The following is a 12,562-nucleotide window of genomic DNA, read 5'->3' as shown; positions in this document are numbered from 1 at the left end:
ACCCTCATCTTTCAAGCAAAAGAATCCTTTGAAAGCATCCAGAAACTACTTAGAAATGCTTCATGACATATCAAAGGGACAAAGATGAGACAGGATAAGAAGGGCCTCTCATCTTTCTCAAGAACGGCCGAGAGAAATTTCTTTTCCCCAAAGCATAAGCCTGTTCAGAACAGGTTTTGAAAATAAGTAATCAATATAAGATAGTAGTAATTAAATGATACCAAAAGGAGCGCACATTATATCTGCTAATGCACTGGTTGTACCTTTATTGTTTCACCTCGTTCACTAACAATTCAGTGGTGCAAGGTTACCATACACAGTTAGATATCTGCATTGCACACCTAAGGCTATACAGCAAATGGATCAGAATTAGTACAAATACATGAACTATATTTACATTTTGTATACTCAAGCTCCAAATATCGGATATATTTACAAAATAAAATAAGAAAATGAAAACCTGAAATTAATGTACAGTGTTGCTGATACACTCCTTCGCTGGGATGAAACCAGTTTGCAAAGAGATTTGTTCAAGAAGGCCACTTATACAGCATATACCTTGTATACCTTGTGTACAGAGAGATTAAACAGGGAAATGGGGACCGTAATTTAAAAAAGTATGCATTTCAGTGCAACAGCATGTCTAATGTCCAAATTCAAGAACCTTAATCAACTGCACATGAAGTATGAACAAGCAGAGTGGAAAATTAAGAACTGGTCCTGGGAAATGCTGATCATTCAAGACTCCCTCTTGCTTCGAGTCCTCGGTTTCAAGGTAAGCAAGAGGTAGCTCAGTACTGCTCAGGATCAGGCCGTTGACTTGGCAACATTTAGAACTGAAGACTTAGGACCTCCATACCCTCAGCTTTCTGAATACACAGCTGATCCTGTTAATTTAAAAATTGTTCCAAATAACATTGGACACAACTATCTGGTTAGTGTTGGACTAGTTTTGATACTTAGAACGCATAAATGGCCTTCTGAACAAAAAAAAAGTCAATCCTGTTCTTGAACAGCTGATGTTTTTAAACAAGGAAGCACAAAATTAATACATTCCTGCTACATACAGTACAGTTCAGACCACATATTGGGGTTATTAACCACAATGGAGAGATGCAACGCACACATGGTAGAGACCCATTTTTAAAGTACATTCAGCAAACCGTTCCAGAGCAGCATTCATATCCTTCCTTCAAGCAGCAGCTTAACAGCCGCATCTTCAACACAACACCCACCACAGCACAAACTAACACAAACTAAGGCTGTGCAAGTGTACCAGAAAGATGTGTGTGCATAGGCAGTATTAGCTGATTGTATAGTACCAATGGGTGTTATTCCAGAGCTAATCCTTTCTTATCTAATGTGCAATTAATTACAGATGCATAAATATACAATACATTACATAAAATTAAATCCCTGTAAATTAGATAACAAGCAGCAAAAAGTAAAGTCTTTGCTTTGAAATACCTTGCTAATCAGTAATAAGGACTACTAGACACTGGCCAAAAAACCCCCTTTCTCAGTGCTCTGGAAATAATATTCCCTTCCCTTCTGCATCCCAGAATATAGGAATCTCCTTTAAAAAGGTACTTAAAGTGCATTTCTAAAATACAGTATAGGAGGTTTAGTTTAGTTTCAAAACATCCAGGAAGCCGCAACACCAACGGCATGGTTTGCAATAGACAAAAAAAGATAATTTTCTCCTTCCTTCTAGTGAGGAGCACAAAACCCCCAAACTGCAGCACAGTTTCACACTCCTGTCCAAGGAATGCCTGTCAGATTTACTGCTAGTGCTTGTGCTCAGCGGGCTGGCAGGCCCACAGCACAATGTGAGTCCCAAGAGCTGTCTGACTCCAGGACTTCGCATACACGCAGCACGTAACCAAGAGTGGGTTTTTAAACAGCAAGAGAAGGCAGCTTAGCACTTTTTTTTCCCTTCTTGCTGTCTCTAAAAAGAAATTTCTAACATGTTGGGCTGGATCAAAAAAGCTGTAAAGAGAATGGAATTTTTTTTTTTTCTTTATTATACTTTTAAAGACAACTTGAATTTATTTCAGTCCAGTTTTAAGTAGAGAAACTGATGTCTCAAACTAGGCTTCAATAACTGGTGAAAGACTGTAACTGTATGCCTTTATATATCAGACCTGAAAATAGCCATGCCCATTTGAACTCCACACAAGAAACTACTACGTCACAGATTATGCAGCTTTAAGAGATACTGATGCTTAAAAATAGATTTTTGTTCTTCTGATGATCTTATCCACATAGACATCAAGTCATCAGAAGCTGCTTGGAGTCTTTAGATAGAAGAGCAACATTTACGCAACACAGCTGTAACATTTCCAGCTCTGTGTAAGATCAGCATCTGTCTCTTCCTGCTTTTAAAGGAAGATCCCTTAATCATGCTTCTATGCAATGCCTATATCCCCTTAGTTAATTTTCTGGCTTATCCAAAGCAAAGACTTAGCAAACTAGTTTTCTTCTAGTTATAAAAAAAGAAAAAGATAAACATTAAAATGCTCTCGGTCTGCCACAAAACACCACCACCTCAATCACTACCCCTCCTCAAACTGGTTCCACTTTCATTATAAACAGTGGCGATGGCAGCAACAACTTAGTGCTTAAAATTAACTTAATTCTTGAGATCGGCTTAGCTCCAGCTTGGAGAGCCCTCTTGCAGCACTCAGTCTTATGCACACACTGGAAGTGCGTTATCAACCATTGCATAACAAAGGAATATCATCACTGTATTAAAAGTCACACACACAATTAAACAAGACAAAACCAGAACGAGAAAAAAAAAAATCCCATCCCTATTATGTTACTGGGTCCCCAGGATGCTCCCTCACTCTGGCTTCCAGTTCTGAAATAAATCTGAGGACCACAGGAGACAGCATCAGCACATGACTTAGCTTGAGTACTACCTCGAAACACATAAAGATATGTCCTAGCAAGTGTCAGGCTCCATCTCCCTGCTCCTTTGCCAACCATGCTTTTAGGTCTCATTATGCATTGCACTTTACTGAAGAATGAAAACCCCGTAAAGCTAAAAAATTGCTCAACTGATGCCAGTCCCACATACATTTTTGGCCACAGAATTTCCAGTGCATGGCATGAGCTGCTGCTGAGTAAGCTGAATCAAAATGACCTTTTACGCTGGAGTGTGCCTCAATGTGCCTATTGTAATAATAGCGGAACAAAACCCGTTCACCTCTCCCTTGAGAGGGTGGAACTTGAGGATGAAATTCCTGTACATTCCCCAGGATCACAGCTAGCCCTGTCAGCACCCAAGGTAAGTCAAGAAAGTATAGCACACCAGTCTGAAACATAGTAAAGGAAAACAAACACCCCCCCTTCAACCTCCCTGAAAACCTAGCTACGAAAGATGAGTTCACTTGTCAGAAAGGAAATTCATTCTGCTTTCCTTTCTCGGAGCAAGGACCAAAACCTTGGCCACAAGGAGAACTTGCATCGTAGGTCAAGAACTAACAGCACGCAGCTGATCTCCAAGAAGCCAATTATTACACCCCTTGACCAGGACCAGAGTCCACTTGATCCATCTTCCAGGAAGGATTAATTCTGAAGTTAAAACTAACTAAGAACCAGGGGGTTTTAGCTGACGAAAACTGCAGCAGGGAAATTAGGGAGCATTCAGCAGTTATTCCAAAAGGAAGTGAAACTCTCCTGCTGTTCCTGGAGAATACTGCAAGTGCTAGGTCTAGAAAGTATTCTGTAGAGAGAGGATGCTTTCCCCATGAACAGACAGGACGTCATCCGAGTATTACAGACAAGGGTGCATGCGTAAAGCAGGCCTTTCAGAACAATGCCGTAGAGCAGCCTATCCTAACATACCAATGACAACCGTAAATCTCTTCCAAAAGAGGTGAGAACTGTTGCTACAGGAACACAGAAGTCAGGACCAGCAGCCGAAAGAGGAGACGCTGTTCTCCCGTGGGGATCTCCTGAAAGCGCTCTAGGGAACAACCACACTGTTCCGTTTCTTCTGGACACTCTCCATCTGAGAGATGAGCATCTAAAACTTTAGGGATTATATCTGATATTTCAGCGATGTGGTTTATTTTTCCTCACATCAGCACAAGTTCTGTCTCCTCAGCTCAGTTCAGAGGCAGAGGAGCGAGTGTTAATGTTTTGGGAAAGAGTCACAGCCAAGCGCTGTTCACCTGCAACCCCACAGCAGGAGTTTAAAGGCAGATTATTCTAGCCAGCCCCTCTTGGTTTATTCCCTATCTTTTTCCAGCTCATGTCTTAGCCTGTTGGACCCTGGAAACTCAAAAACTTGCACGAAGTCCAAAATCCAGTCTGCCCAGATAGATTTGTCCAATATCAGCTTTCAACAGTTTAAATCAGCAGCTGGATCCAGAAAGCCTGAGGAGCTATTGCAGTTCCTGGCTGGGTAATGTCTACATAGAAGAATTTATCTTTCCCTGGCATTAGAACTTTGCCCTGAGGGAACCAACGACTACTGCCAAGTCACAAATTGAATGAAAAACCTGCAGCAGTCTAGACAGACAACAATGGACAGTGGGACAGATACCAAAAAGGTCAGTTGGAGTGGGAAAAAAAATTGTTATAAGAAAAAATAAATAACTTTTTTCTTTCTTTTTAGAGTCGTGCATAATCACTCAATTTTTTTGATTTTTTTTTTTCCTTTCTCTTTTTGTTTGGCCACATGCTACCAGTACGATTCTCAGTACAAGTGAAAAGAAACAAGGTAGGGTTAGAATACCTAGAAAATGTGTTGAAGGTCTTGGGAAGGTAGGGGATGTTAAGCCACAGGATTACATACAAGAGAAACTGTCAAGAATCACAAAGAGAAAATGAGAGGTAACACTTTATCTATCAGAAGGTGAGTTAGGGAGAACAGATGAGAACATTACATGGACTCAGTACTTCAGCTGGCCCGTGCGTCTTCGAGCCAGTTTTGACCTGCGCAAGAAAGAAGTAAAAATATATTTGTTGAATTCTGGAAGTTTATTTTTCTTCCCTCCCCACAGTTTGTCCACCTCTTTTTCATATAGTCCTAGTTTACTCCATATGTTTAGAAAGCAGAATGTATCAAGGGCTATAAGGAGAAAGACTTCTCACTTCTGCTGTGCTCCTTTAAAGGAAGATGGGATCTTTTAAGGACTGCACTGTTAAGAAATTATTTGACACTGTACAATAATACCTCAGTTTTTGGTTTGTGAGTGGGGGGCTTTTTTGTTTTTTTTTGTTTTTTGTTTTTTTTTGGTTTTTTTTTGTTTTGTTTTGTTTTTTACTGAAAGGAAGAGTTACTGTAGCATAGCAAGATCTCCCCAGCAAGCAGGGGATGTCTGTGACCTGTGATAAAGGGAAGGCTTCTACAGAAGTTCAAAAAAGGGAAGGAAATGAAAATTTCTGCTTTAGTTCACAATCAAGATAATGAAAAGGCAGTGCAAACCCACCTGCACAGAGGCAGTAAGAAGCTTTATAAATTTGTAAAACAGCAATACAAGGAAAGCATTCTGTGGCCTCCAAATACAGTATTGCATGAAGCATACCGCACATGTTCAAACTGGATATATCTGTTAAGAACATCACAAGCCAAAGCAACCAGCCACTGCGTTTCCTGAAATACAGGACTTGTTTGGTTTTATTGTTTCTTGTTGCCCACCCCTCTCCCTCCTTCAGTTTACCCATCTTGTCAAATTCTTCAGAACAAGATTAAATTCCATGACAAACGATCTGCCTCCTTGCTTATGACTATCGCACTACTTTCATGCTTTGCTGCATTGTCTGCCCAGGAGCTGCCTCTTACCGTATGGTGCCAGCAAGTAGTGGATTGAAGGCATATAACCAGTCATTCATGTCTTTGTCATTGATGGCCTGGAGCAGGACCCCACGATGCTTTGTGCACACACCAAATGTGTTGGGTGTCTGAAATATTAAAGACAATTTAAAATAATGAAGTCTACAAGCACAGAAGCTGATGCGCAATTCCTCTCTGAGGAATAGTCTGCTGTGTCACTTTCCTAAAAAACCCAAGACCTAAGGTCTTTCATTTAAGTTTCACCAGTCACTTCCAGGATATTATTTAGTCAGTCAAATGGGACATCTCCTACAAAATATAGTTTTAACTCATGAGTGCAGACTTTAACTGTACTGATCCATTTCAGCAGCTCTTAATTTGATTCCTTGCAGGATGTGTGTGTTGTTCTGTATTTTTTTAAAACAAACAAACAAACAACACACACAACCCCAAAACACCACACAAAGGAAACTACAAAAACCAAACACACAAGGTGATGGTACTAACAAATGCTCATACAAGCAAATATGGTGCCTAACAGCAGTCAGTTTCAGGTTTCTTTACAACTGTGTCTGAAACATAAGAAACCCTGAACAAACTGGGAACTTTGGGGGGAGAATCATCAGATGCCAGGCATTCTCCAGGGTACAGCTGCATTTTCCTCAAACCAGAGATGACACATAGGATGGTATGGATGCATCCTGTAGTGTTCCTGCTCTACGCATAAATAAACAACAGCTCTCAGACCGACCTTTACCATTGCCTGTTGATCTTCACTGTATTCCACCTGAGCTGTGGATAAGTTTATGATTCCTCTTTCTACAGGATCTTTATCACTGTTGTAAATAAAAACATAAGGACGGCGAACCACTACGAAGTGCTTGGCCCAGGAGCTGGCGAGTGGCTCCTTGAAGTGGAGGTATCCTTTCTTTGAGACCACAGAGCTGGAAAAAAACCAAACCCACAGATAAACAGGAATACATTTTCCCCTAAATAAGGCACCTACTGAGTATCCCTATTAACTGTAAAACACTGTGTAAGACAGTTGGTCCTTAATACGTTTTGTCTGCAACGCTATAGAAGAGTTTTTTCACAATAGTAAGCTGTCTTTCGCGTTCAAGAACTATGCAAAAGTCTGACAGAAGGAAGTACCCTCAAAGATCTCTACTTCAGTGAACTTCAGCCACGGTTTTGATGATAACAGACATTATATTTAAGTCATTGGAAATCCTGCTCATTAAGTAGATGCAAGGAATGAATGCTGCAGAGATCAAATATCAACACGACTCTCATCGGTCCTGCCTCCATCATACAGAACTCTGCAGTTCTGCTGCCACCTGTTGAATTTACCTTCTTCAAATGGGGCAAAGAAACCACAAATCTCATAAAGCCCTTTTGACAGCTCTCAGGAAAATCCATGATCACGCTACAACAGAAAACTTACCCTGGTCTGATTTCCTCAATATCAGGAACGAGGTTTAGGAATTCATTCTTTCCAGCTCTGGCAAGATAGGAAGTTTCTACTGGAGGCATTAGCTGGAACTGTTCCACCTCGTGACAGGGACTGGAGGCACGTGAATTTGCTTCTGGTGTCCTTTAAAAAAAAAAAAAAAGCAGAGAAAGAAGAGTAAATCACAACAACACACCTGAATGTGATAATGGAATTTAAAGTGCATCTACAGCCTAGCCTGTCTTACAAGTTTCATCCTCCAGATTTTTTTGTATGACATTGGGATCCCTTTGTACAATATCAAATAGTATTTCCCTTGAAATCTGTGGAACAAAACTTATAGTAACCATTAGTAAGTTATTTTCCCACTACTCCTTCGTTTCTCTTGCCAAACACTGTCACAACACAGAAACACGTCTTACTGTGGTTTTATGTAAAATGTACTACTTTGTCAGCACCCTTCCTCTCATGGATCTTAAACTAAGAAGGTACAAATCACATGTCTTTCACTAAGTAGTTATTCTCAATTTTGTCAAAAATATCTTCTATAGATACAGCTGAGAAAGATAAACAGAGATTACTGGCCAAACTGGTTTATTCTGGGCTGTTGTTAGTAGGTCTTTTTACTAGACCTCTGAAAAAAATTTGTGGACTCTACACACTGAAGGTGCACTGGTCACTGGAATGACAAGCATCTGACTTCTTTCAGCACAAAAAAAACGACTTCAAAAGAACAAAATGAGGAAAAATAATTGTGCAGAGTGACTGGAGAAGATAAGGCAAGGGGACTGTACAGAGAAATATCTGAAAGTAGGGAAAAGGAAGAAAAGGGGAGAAAAATAAAATCAGAAAACAGAAAAGACAGATTTGTGAAGCACTGAGAAGTGACGTTTTTCTATTAATATCCTATACTTACTTCTGATCAATTGAATTGCATCTGGAATCCACCAGAGAAGGGCAGGTAGATGAAGGTGTGAGGGTAGCACTACTGAAACTTGACACTGATGGGTCCCGCCCAATTGGAGAAATATCCGACAGCTACCAGGAGAAATATTGGGAAAATATTAGAGGAGGGTTTTTTGTAGCTGGTGTTCAGTTCTGGCTAGAACATGGCATTCAGCATGAAGAAGGCTTCAGTTTGCAACTTGGTGTCCCCTGTGCCTACAGTCAGAATTTAAGGTATTTCTGTCAGCCCTACTCAGCAGTCAAATTTTTGCACACAACCATCATAAACCCATCTGCAGATGAAAATACAATGGCACTTCTATAGACACAGCTTCTTATTAATGTCCCATACTTCTGATTATTCACGCTCTGACTTCCTCAACAGACTTTCCAGTTTGCAACTTGGTGTCCTCTGTGCCTATAGTCAGAATTTTTAAGAGACCCATTTTACCTTTTTACGTAGGGAAAGTGTATGTGGGGAAGACAATAAGAACACTTCCAGTCTGTTAATAAACTAGAAGCTATACTACAGTGAAGTTCAGAGCATTTCTAATTCCTGCAATAGTCTTTGGAACCTGATGCTGAATACCAAATACTTCCAACAGACTGAAAACAAAATTATATGAAGTGTTTTGTCTCTTCATCGTATAAACAGATTCCACAAACTACACACATATTGCTATTGTTCTACAGATACAGTGTATTGCATTGCATGAAATATTTACCTTACAATCACTGATGCTGTTGTACACCTGGTTAAATTCCCGATTGAAAGTGTGAGTAAGCAACTGCAGACACTAAGGTGGGGGGAAAAAACAAACCACACACAGAAAAGAATTTTACATTTAGATTTTCAGAGAAATTTGAACACAAGAGGCAATTTGCCAAGACATACTTGGCAGGTCATGAAAGAATAAACAAATTCTAAACTGCTGTGAAAAATCCCAGAAGAAGAAGGGTATAATCCCTTCCCTCAATAAAATTCAAAAGTTTCATTTACAGAACTACTAATGAAGGGGAAAGAGGTACAGGCATAGCACAAACCTCGCCACCAGCACTGGCTGGTGAGGATGGATGCTTCCACTGTAAAGTATATTAAAATGAAACTCACACAATACTGGATATTCACCATGCTAGCTGAGCAGCTCATCATTAATCTTTAATCATCTTTGGCACCTCAGCTTAGACCCATGATGCTTTTCTCATGTTATACCTTGGTGGCCAGCTCTTTCTCCCGATCCACCAGGCTCTCAATATCTGCTGAGTCATAGCCACTGCTCTCACTGGGCGTCACAGCACTCTCAACTGTTGTAGTCGAAATTTGTGAGGAAATGCTGGTGGAGGTACTGAGGGTTCCACTGCTCAGACTGGGAGATAATGAGTCACTCAAGGACTTGGGGATGCTGTCACCAAGCTTTTCACGAAGCAGAAGGAAATGTCGGGTTTTTTCCACCTAGTAAGAAAAGAAATCAGTGTCATCTGCTCCAGATGTTGCCTATTTTACAGGCACTGAATTCTTATGCATTCTTTTATAATACCAGTAAACATTTTCCCCGTGGAGGGGAGTTCACAATGGCATTAGAAGTTGAATCTGCCTTTGTTGAACGCACTGGGATGCTGAGCTGAAGATTCTACTCAGCAGCCAGCCACACACTTTCTATATTCTATGTCAGAGAAGTTACTTAAATCTTGAATTTGAGAACAAACTCCCATATGGGAACTTGTTCAGCTCAGAAGGTCTCACAGTGGGTAGACTAAAGGCAAATTCAAAGGTACAGTTGGCCTTTTTCTTTCACTTCCCGTATCTCTTTACTCACCTCATGAAGCAGCTCCAGTTTCTCCAGTTCCCACTGATGCTCTAGAATGAGACTGTCACCCCTGGGCCTCCAACCTGCCAGGTTTTCTTCACCTCGCACATATGCCACAGATGTATCCAGGACTTTCCTCCTCCTTCTCTGCATTCCTGAGCAGTAAAAAACAACATAAGACATGTTAAAAATATAGCCAGAGGGATACCACTAAGAAACACTTACCAATCAGCAATCTGCGAAGAACAAACACTTCTGTTGTTTGGCTGGAAATATACAAGGCAATACAGCAGCAATCACACATCCCAAAGAGACTGGATTTAGTCCAGCTTCCTTCATTCGGGTATTTTCTATTGGCAACTACATAATGCAAACTCCTGTTCAATCTAATTCCACACAAGAGCTCCAATTGCTAGGTCTTAGAGGAAAAATATACTGATACTACATGAACTATGTTCATTCCAAGTTATCAAGCTTGAGTCAGATATCAGCAACATCTTCAAAAGACCAAGAGAAAACTCAAGTATCAACTGCGTTCGCTATGAGACGTGTATTATGTCCCTTAAGTCTACGATCCAGGTCCATGCCCAGTTTCCTGACACTCCCGTGTCAGAAAATGTAAAGTTTTCAGTGAATCCTCGGTCACCAACTGTAAACACAGACCCAAGTCAAAAGTGAAAGTCTGCGTAGGTTTTTTATGGAATAGCAATCCTCCATTGTTCCCATGAAACATAGGAACTGCTTCCTATCAAGACAGAATTTTTTATTCCATTCTGCCTATGACATCTTCTGCAATATTTCAGCTTACAGCATCATTATGGATGGAACACCCGGTCACTGCTTACCTGGACTTCCTGTATCTGCCATTTTGCATAAACTTAGCTCATAGATCCCAGTTACTCGATTGCTGTTCACAAGAAACCAGAGGGGAAAAAAAAAAAAATCCCTATTATCTTCAGAAATAGAGCGCATTAGCTTTAGTTCAGTGGTCCCCAAATTAGGAGTCTAAGTATAGTTGTTAGTTAGAACTACATCTGAATTCTAATCTCGACATAAAATATCCAGGACATGCTGCATTTCTCTAAAAAAAGCCATTTCTCCCATGTTCCCCCTCACCCCCCATTAGACTCAGAGAGCAGCTGCTGCAGTAAATTTCAGGTCAGGATCATCTATGTGCATGCATGAAAAACGGATCTCTCTTCCCAACTATTCTAGTCAGAAGCCTGGAAAAGGGGTCAGTAAAGAAAGCAGCCATCAGAGTTTCACGGAAATAAATGCAAGCAAGCAAGAATGTTCAAAACCAGACTGAAGAACTAAAACTAGATAGATTTTCAAAGAAGAAATAAAGAAAACTAAGCTACATTCTCCCTATGTCCTCTAAGAAAAATAACATGTGCTGACATAAAACATCAATACCAAAATTGGTAACCGAACTTACGAATCTGGAGATTTGGAGTAGCCACTGCCAAAGAGATTGCGCAGTGATCGCGGTGGGGAGATCTTGGCATCTCGTGAGTAAAAGACCATACAAACATCCTTTGTTATAATGGCAGGCTGAATGCAGTGGTCAAGCTAAGAGAAAAAGCAGTAATGAATGAGTGGCTGCAGACAACTATGCCAAATTGCACTACTCCCCCCTCTTTCAGTGGGACAGCTTTCTGAAATTTGTTCTTGCTTGGGTCTTTGGGGAAGGGTTTTCATATGTGCTTCTGTGAAAGAGAACTGTCAAATTTCCTGATGCATCTTCTGGGTGAAACAATTGTACTACATAAAACAGTGTCTTGCACGCAAACCTAGCTAGTCCAGTGTTCATAACACTAGTAGTATTTACATAGCAACATTCACTGATTTCAATGGGTTTTCAAATACAAAAAAGATAAAATGAGGCACAGAAAGGTAACAGATCACCAGTTTCCCTTCACATTTGTTGCGAGGCAGCAATACCTTGCCATCAAGAAGTTAACTGTGAATAAATTTTTCCACCCTGTTCTCAGAAAATGAATAAAGACTTTCACTGACTTCAGGATTCAAAAATTATGTACTCCAGTAAGTAATTCTCGGGTGCACACTGTCTACCATCTTGAATAGTTATACTTGAGTTGCAAGCAAAAAGGAAGGCACAGGTCTCTAACCTCCAGGTAAGCAGAAAGGGTCATATATATCTTCTCTCCATATGGTGTCACTCGATTGAGGAGAAGGGAGTTATGCAAGGAGCTATCCCAAACTGCTTCAAACCGATAGAAAGTCCTGGAAAAAAGTACAGTAAAAGTTCAATAGTAAGAGTCCCACTGCATCCCTCATCAGTCAGGTAAAGCATCTCTTCCTTGACATCATCCACCATAACTCTTATTGATCTCAGTGGCTTAGATAACAAATACTTGAAGCAAAGACCTTTTCTTCTTTCCCAAGATTACTTACTTCCACCTCAAACAGTGTGGCAGAAGAGACCATTGCCTGTTATGAAAAAGACTCATCGAAAAGAGAAAAGAGGGAATATAGAACAGAACAAAAACTCATTACACTGCAGGGAAGTCAGCACTAAAGAACAGTGCTTCTAAACAGCCAGAATTC

At 40.4% G+C, this 12,562-nt stretch overlaps 1 protein-coding gene across 10 annotated transcripts in view; it reads right to left on the bottom strand.

Annotated features, from left to right (window-relative positions):
* Window positions 1–236: 236 nt before the first annotated feature.
* Window positions 237–12,562, bottom strand: part of KIF1B (kinesin family member 1B) — a 97,035-nt gene continuing 84,709 nt past the window's right edge. For 9 of the 10 annotated variants that reach the window (XM_075437420.1, XM_075437427.1, XM_075437423.1 and 6 more), the window contains 11 exons: window positions 12,124–12,238; window positions 11,430–11,563; window positions 10,837–10,898; window positions 10,001–10,146; window positions 9,397–9,636; window positions 8,909–8,980; window positions 8,155–8,276; window positions 7,233–7,382; window positions 6,540–6,732; window positions 5,798–5,916; window positions 237–4,947 (listed from right to left, as the gene is read on the bottom strand). In XM_075437420.1, coding sequence (XP_075293535.1) covers window positions 4,905–4,947; window positions 5,798–5,916; window positions 6,540–6,732; window positions 7,233–7,382; window positions 8,155–8,276; window positions 8,909–8,980; window positions 9,397–9,636; window positions 10,001–10,146; window positions 10,837–10,898; window positions 11,430–11,563; window positions 12,124–12,238 — 1,396 coding nt within the window. In that variant the 3' untranslated portion in view covers window positions 237–4,904. The remainder of the gene's footprint in view (window positions 4,948–5,797; window positions 5,917–6,539; window positions 6,733–7,232; window positions 7,383–8,154; window positions 8,277–8,908; window positions 8,981–9,396; window positions 9,637–10,000; window positions 10,147–10,836; window positions 10,899–11,429; window positions 11,564–12,123; window positions 12,239–12,562) is intronic. The other variant, XM_075437421.1, reaches the window with a different exon arrangement.

Source organism: Opisthocomus hoazin, chromosome 16 (genome assembly GCF_030867145.1).
Source record: "Opisthocomus hoazin isolate bOpiHoa1 chromosome 16, bOpiHoa1.hap1, whole genome shotgun sequence".
NCBI classification, from domain to species: Eukaryota; Metazoa; Chordata; class Aves; order Opisthocomiformes; family Opisthocomidae; genus Opisthocomus; species Opisthocomus hoazin.
Note: the sequence above shows the minus strand (reverse complement) of the source record. Positions and strands in the feature narration are given on the sequence as shown.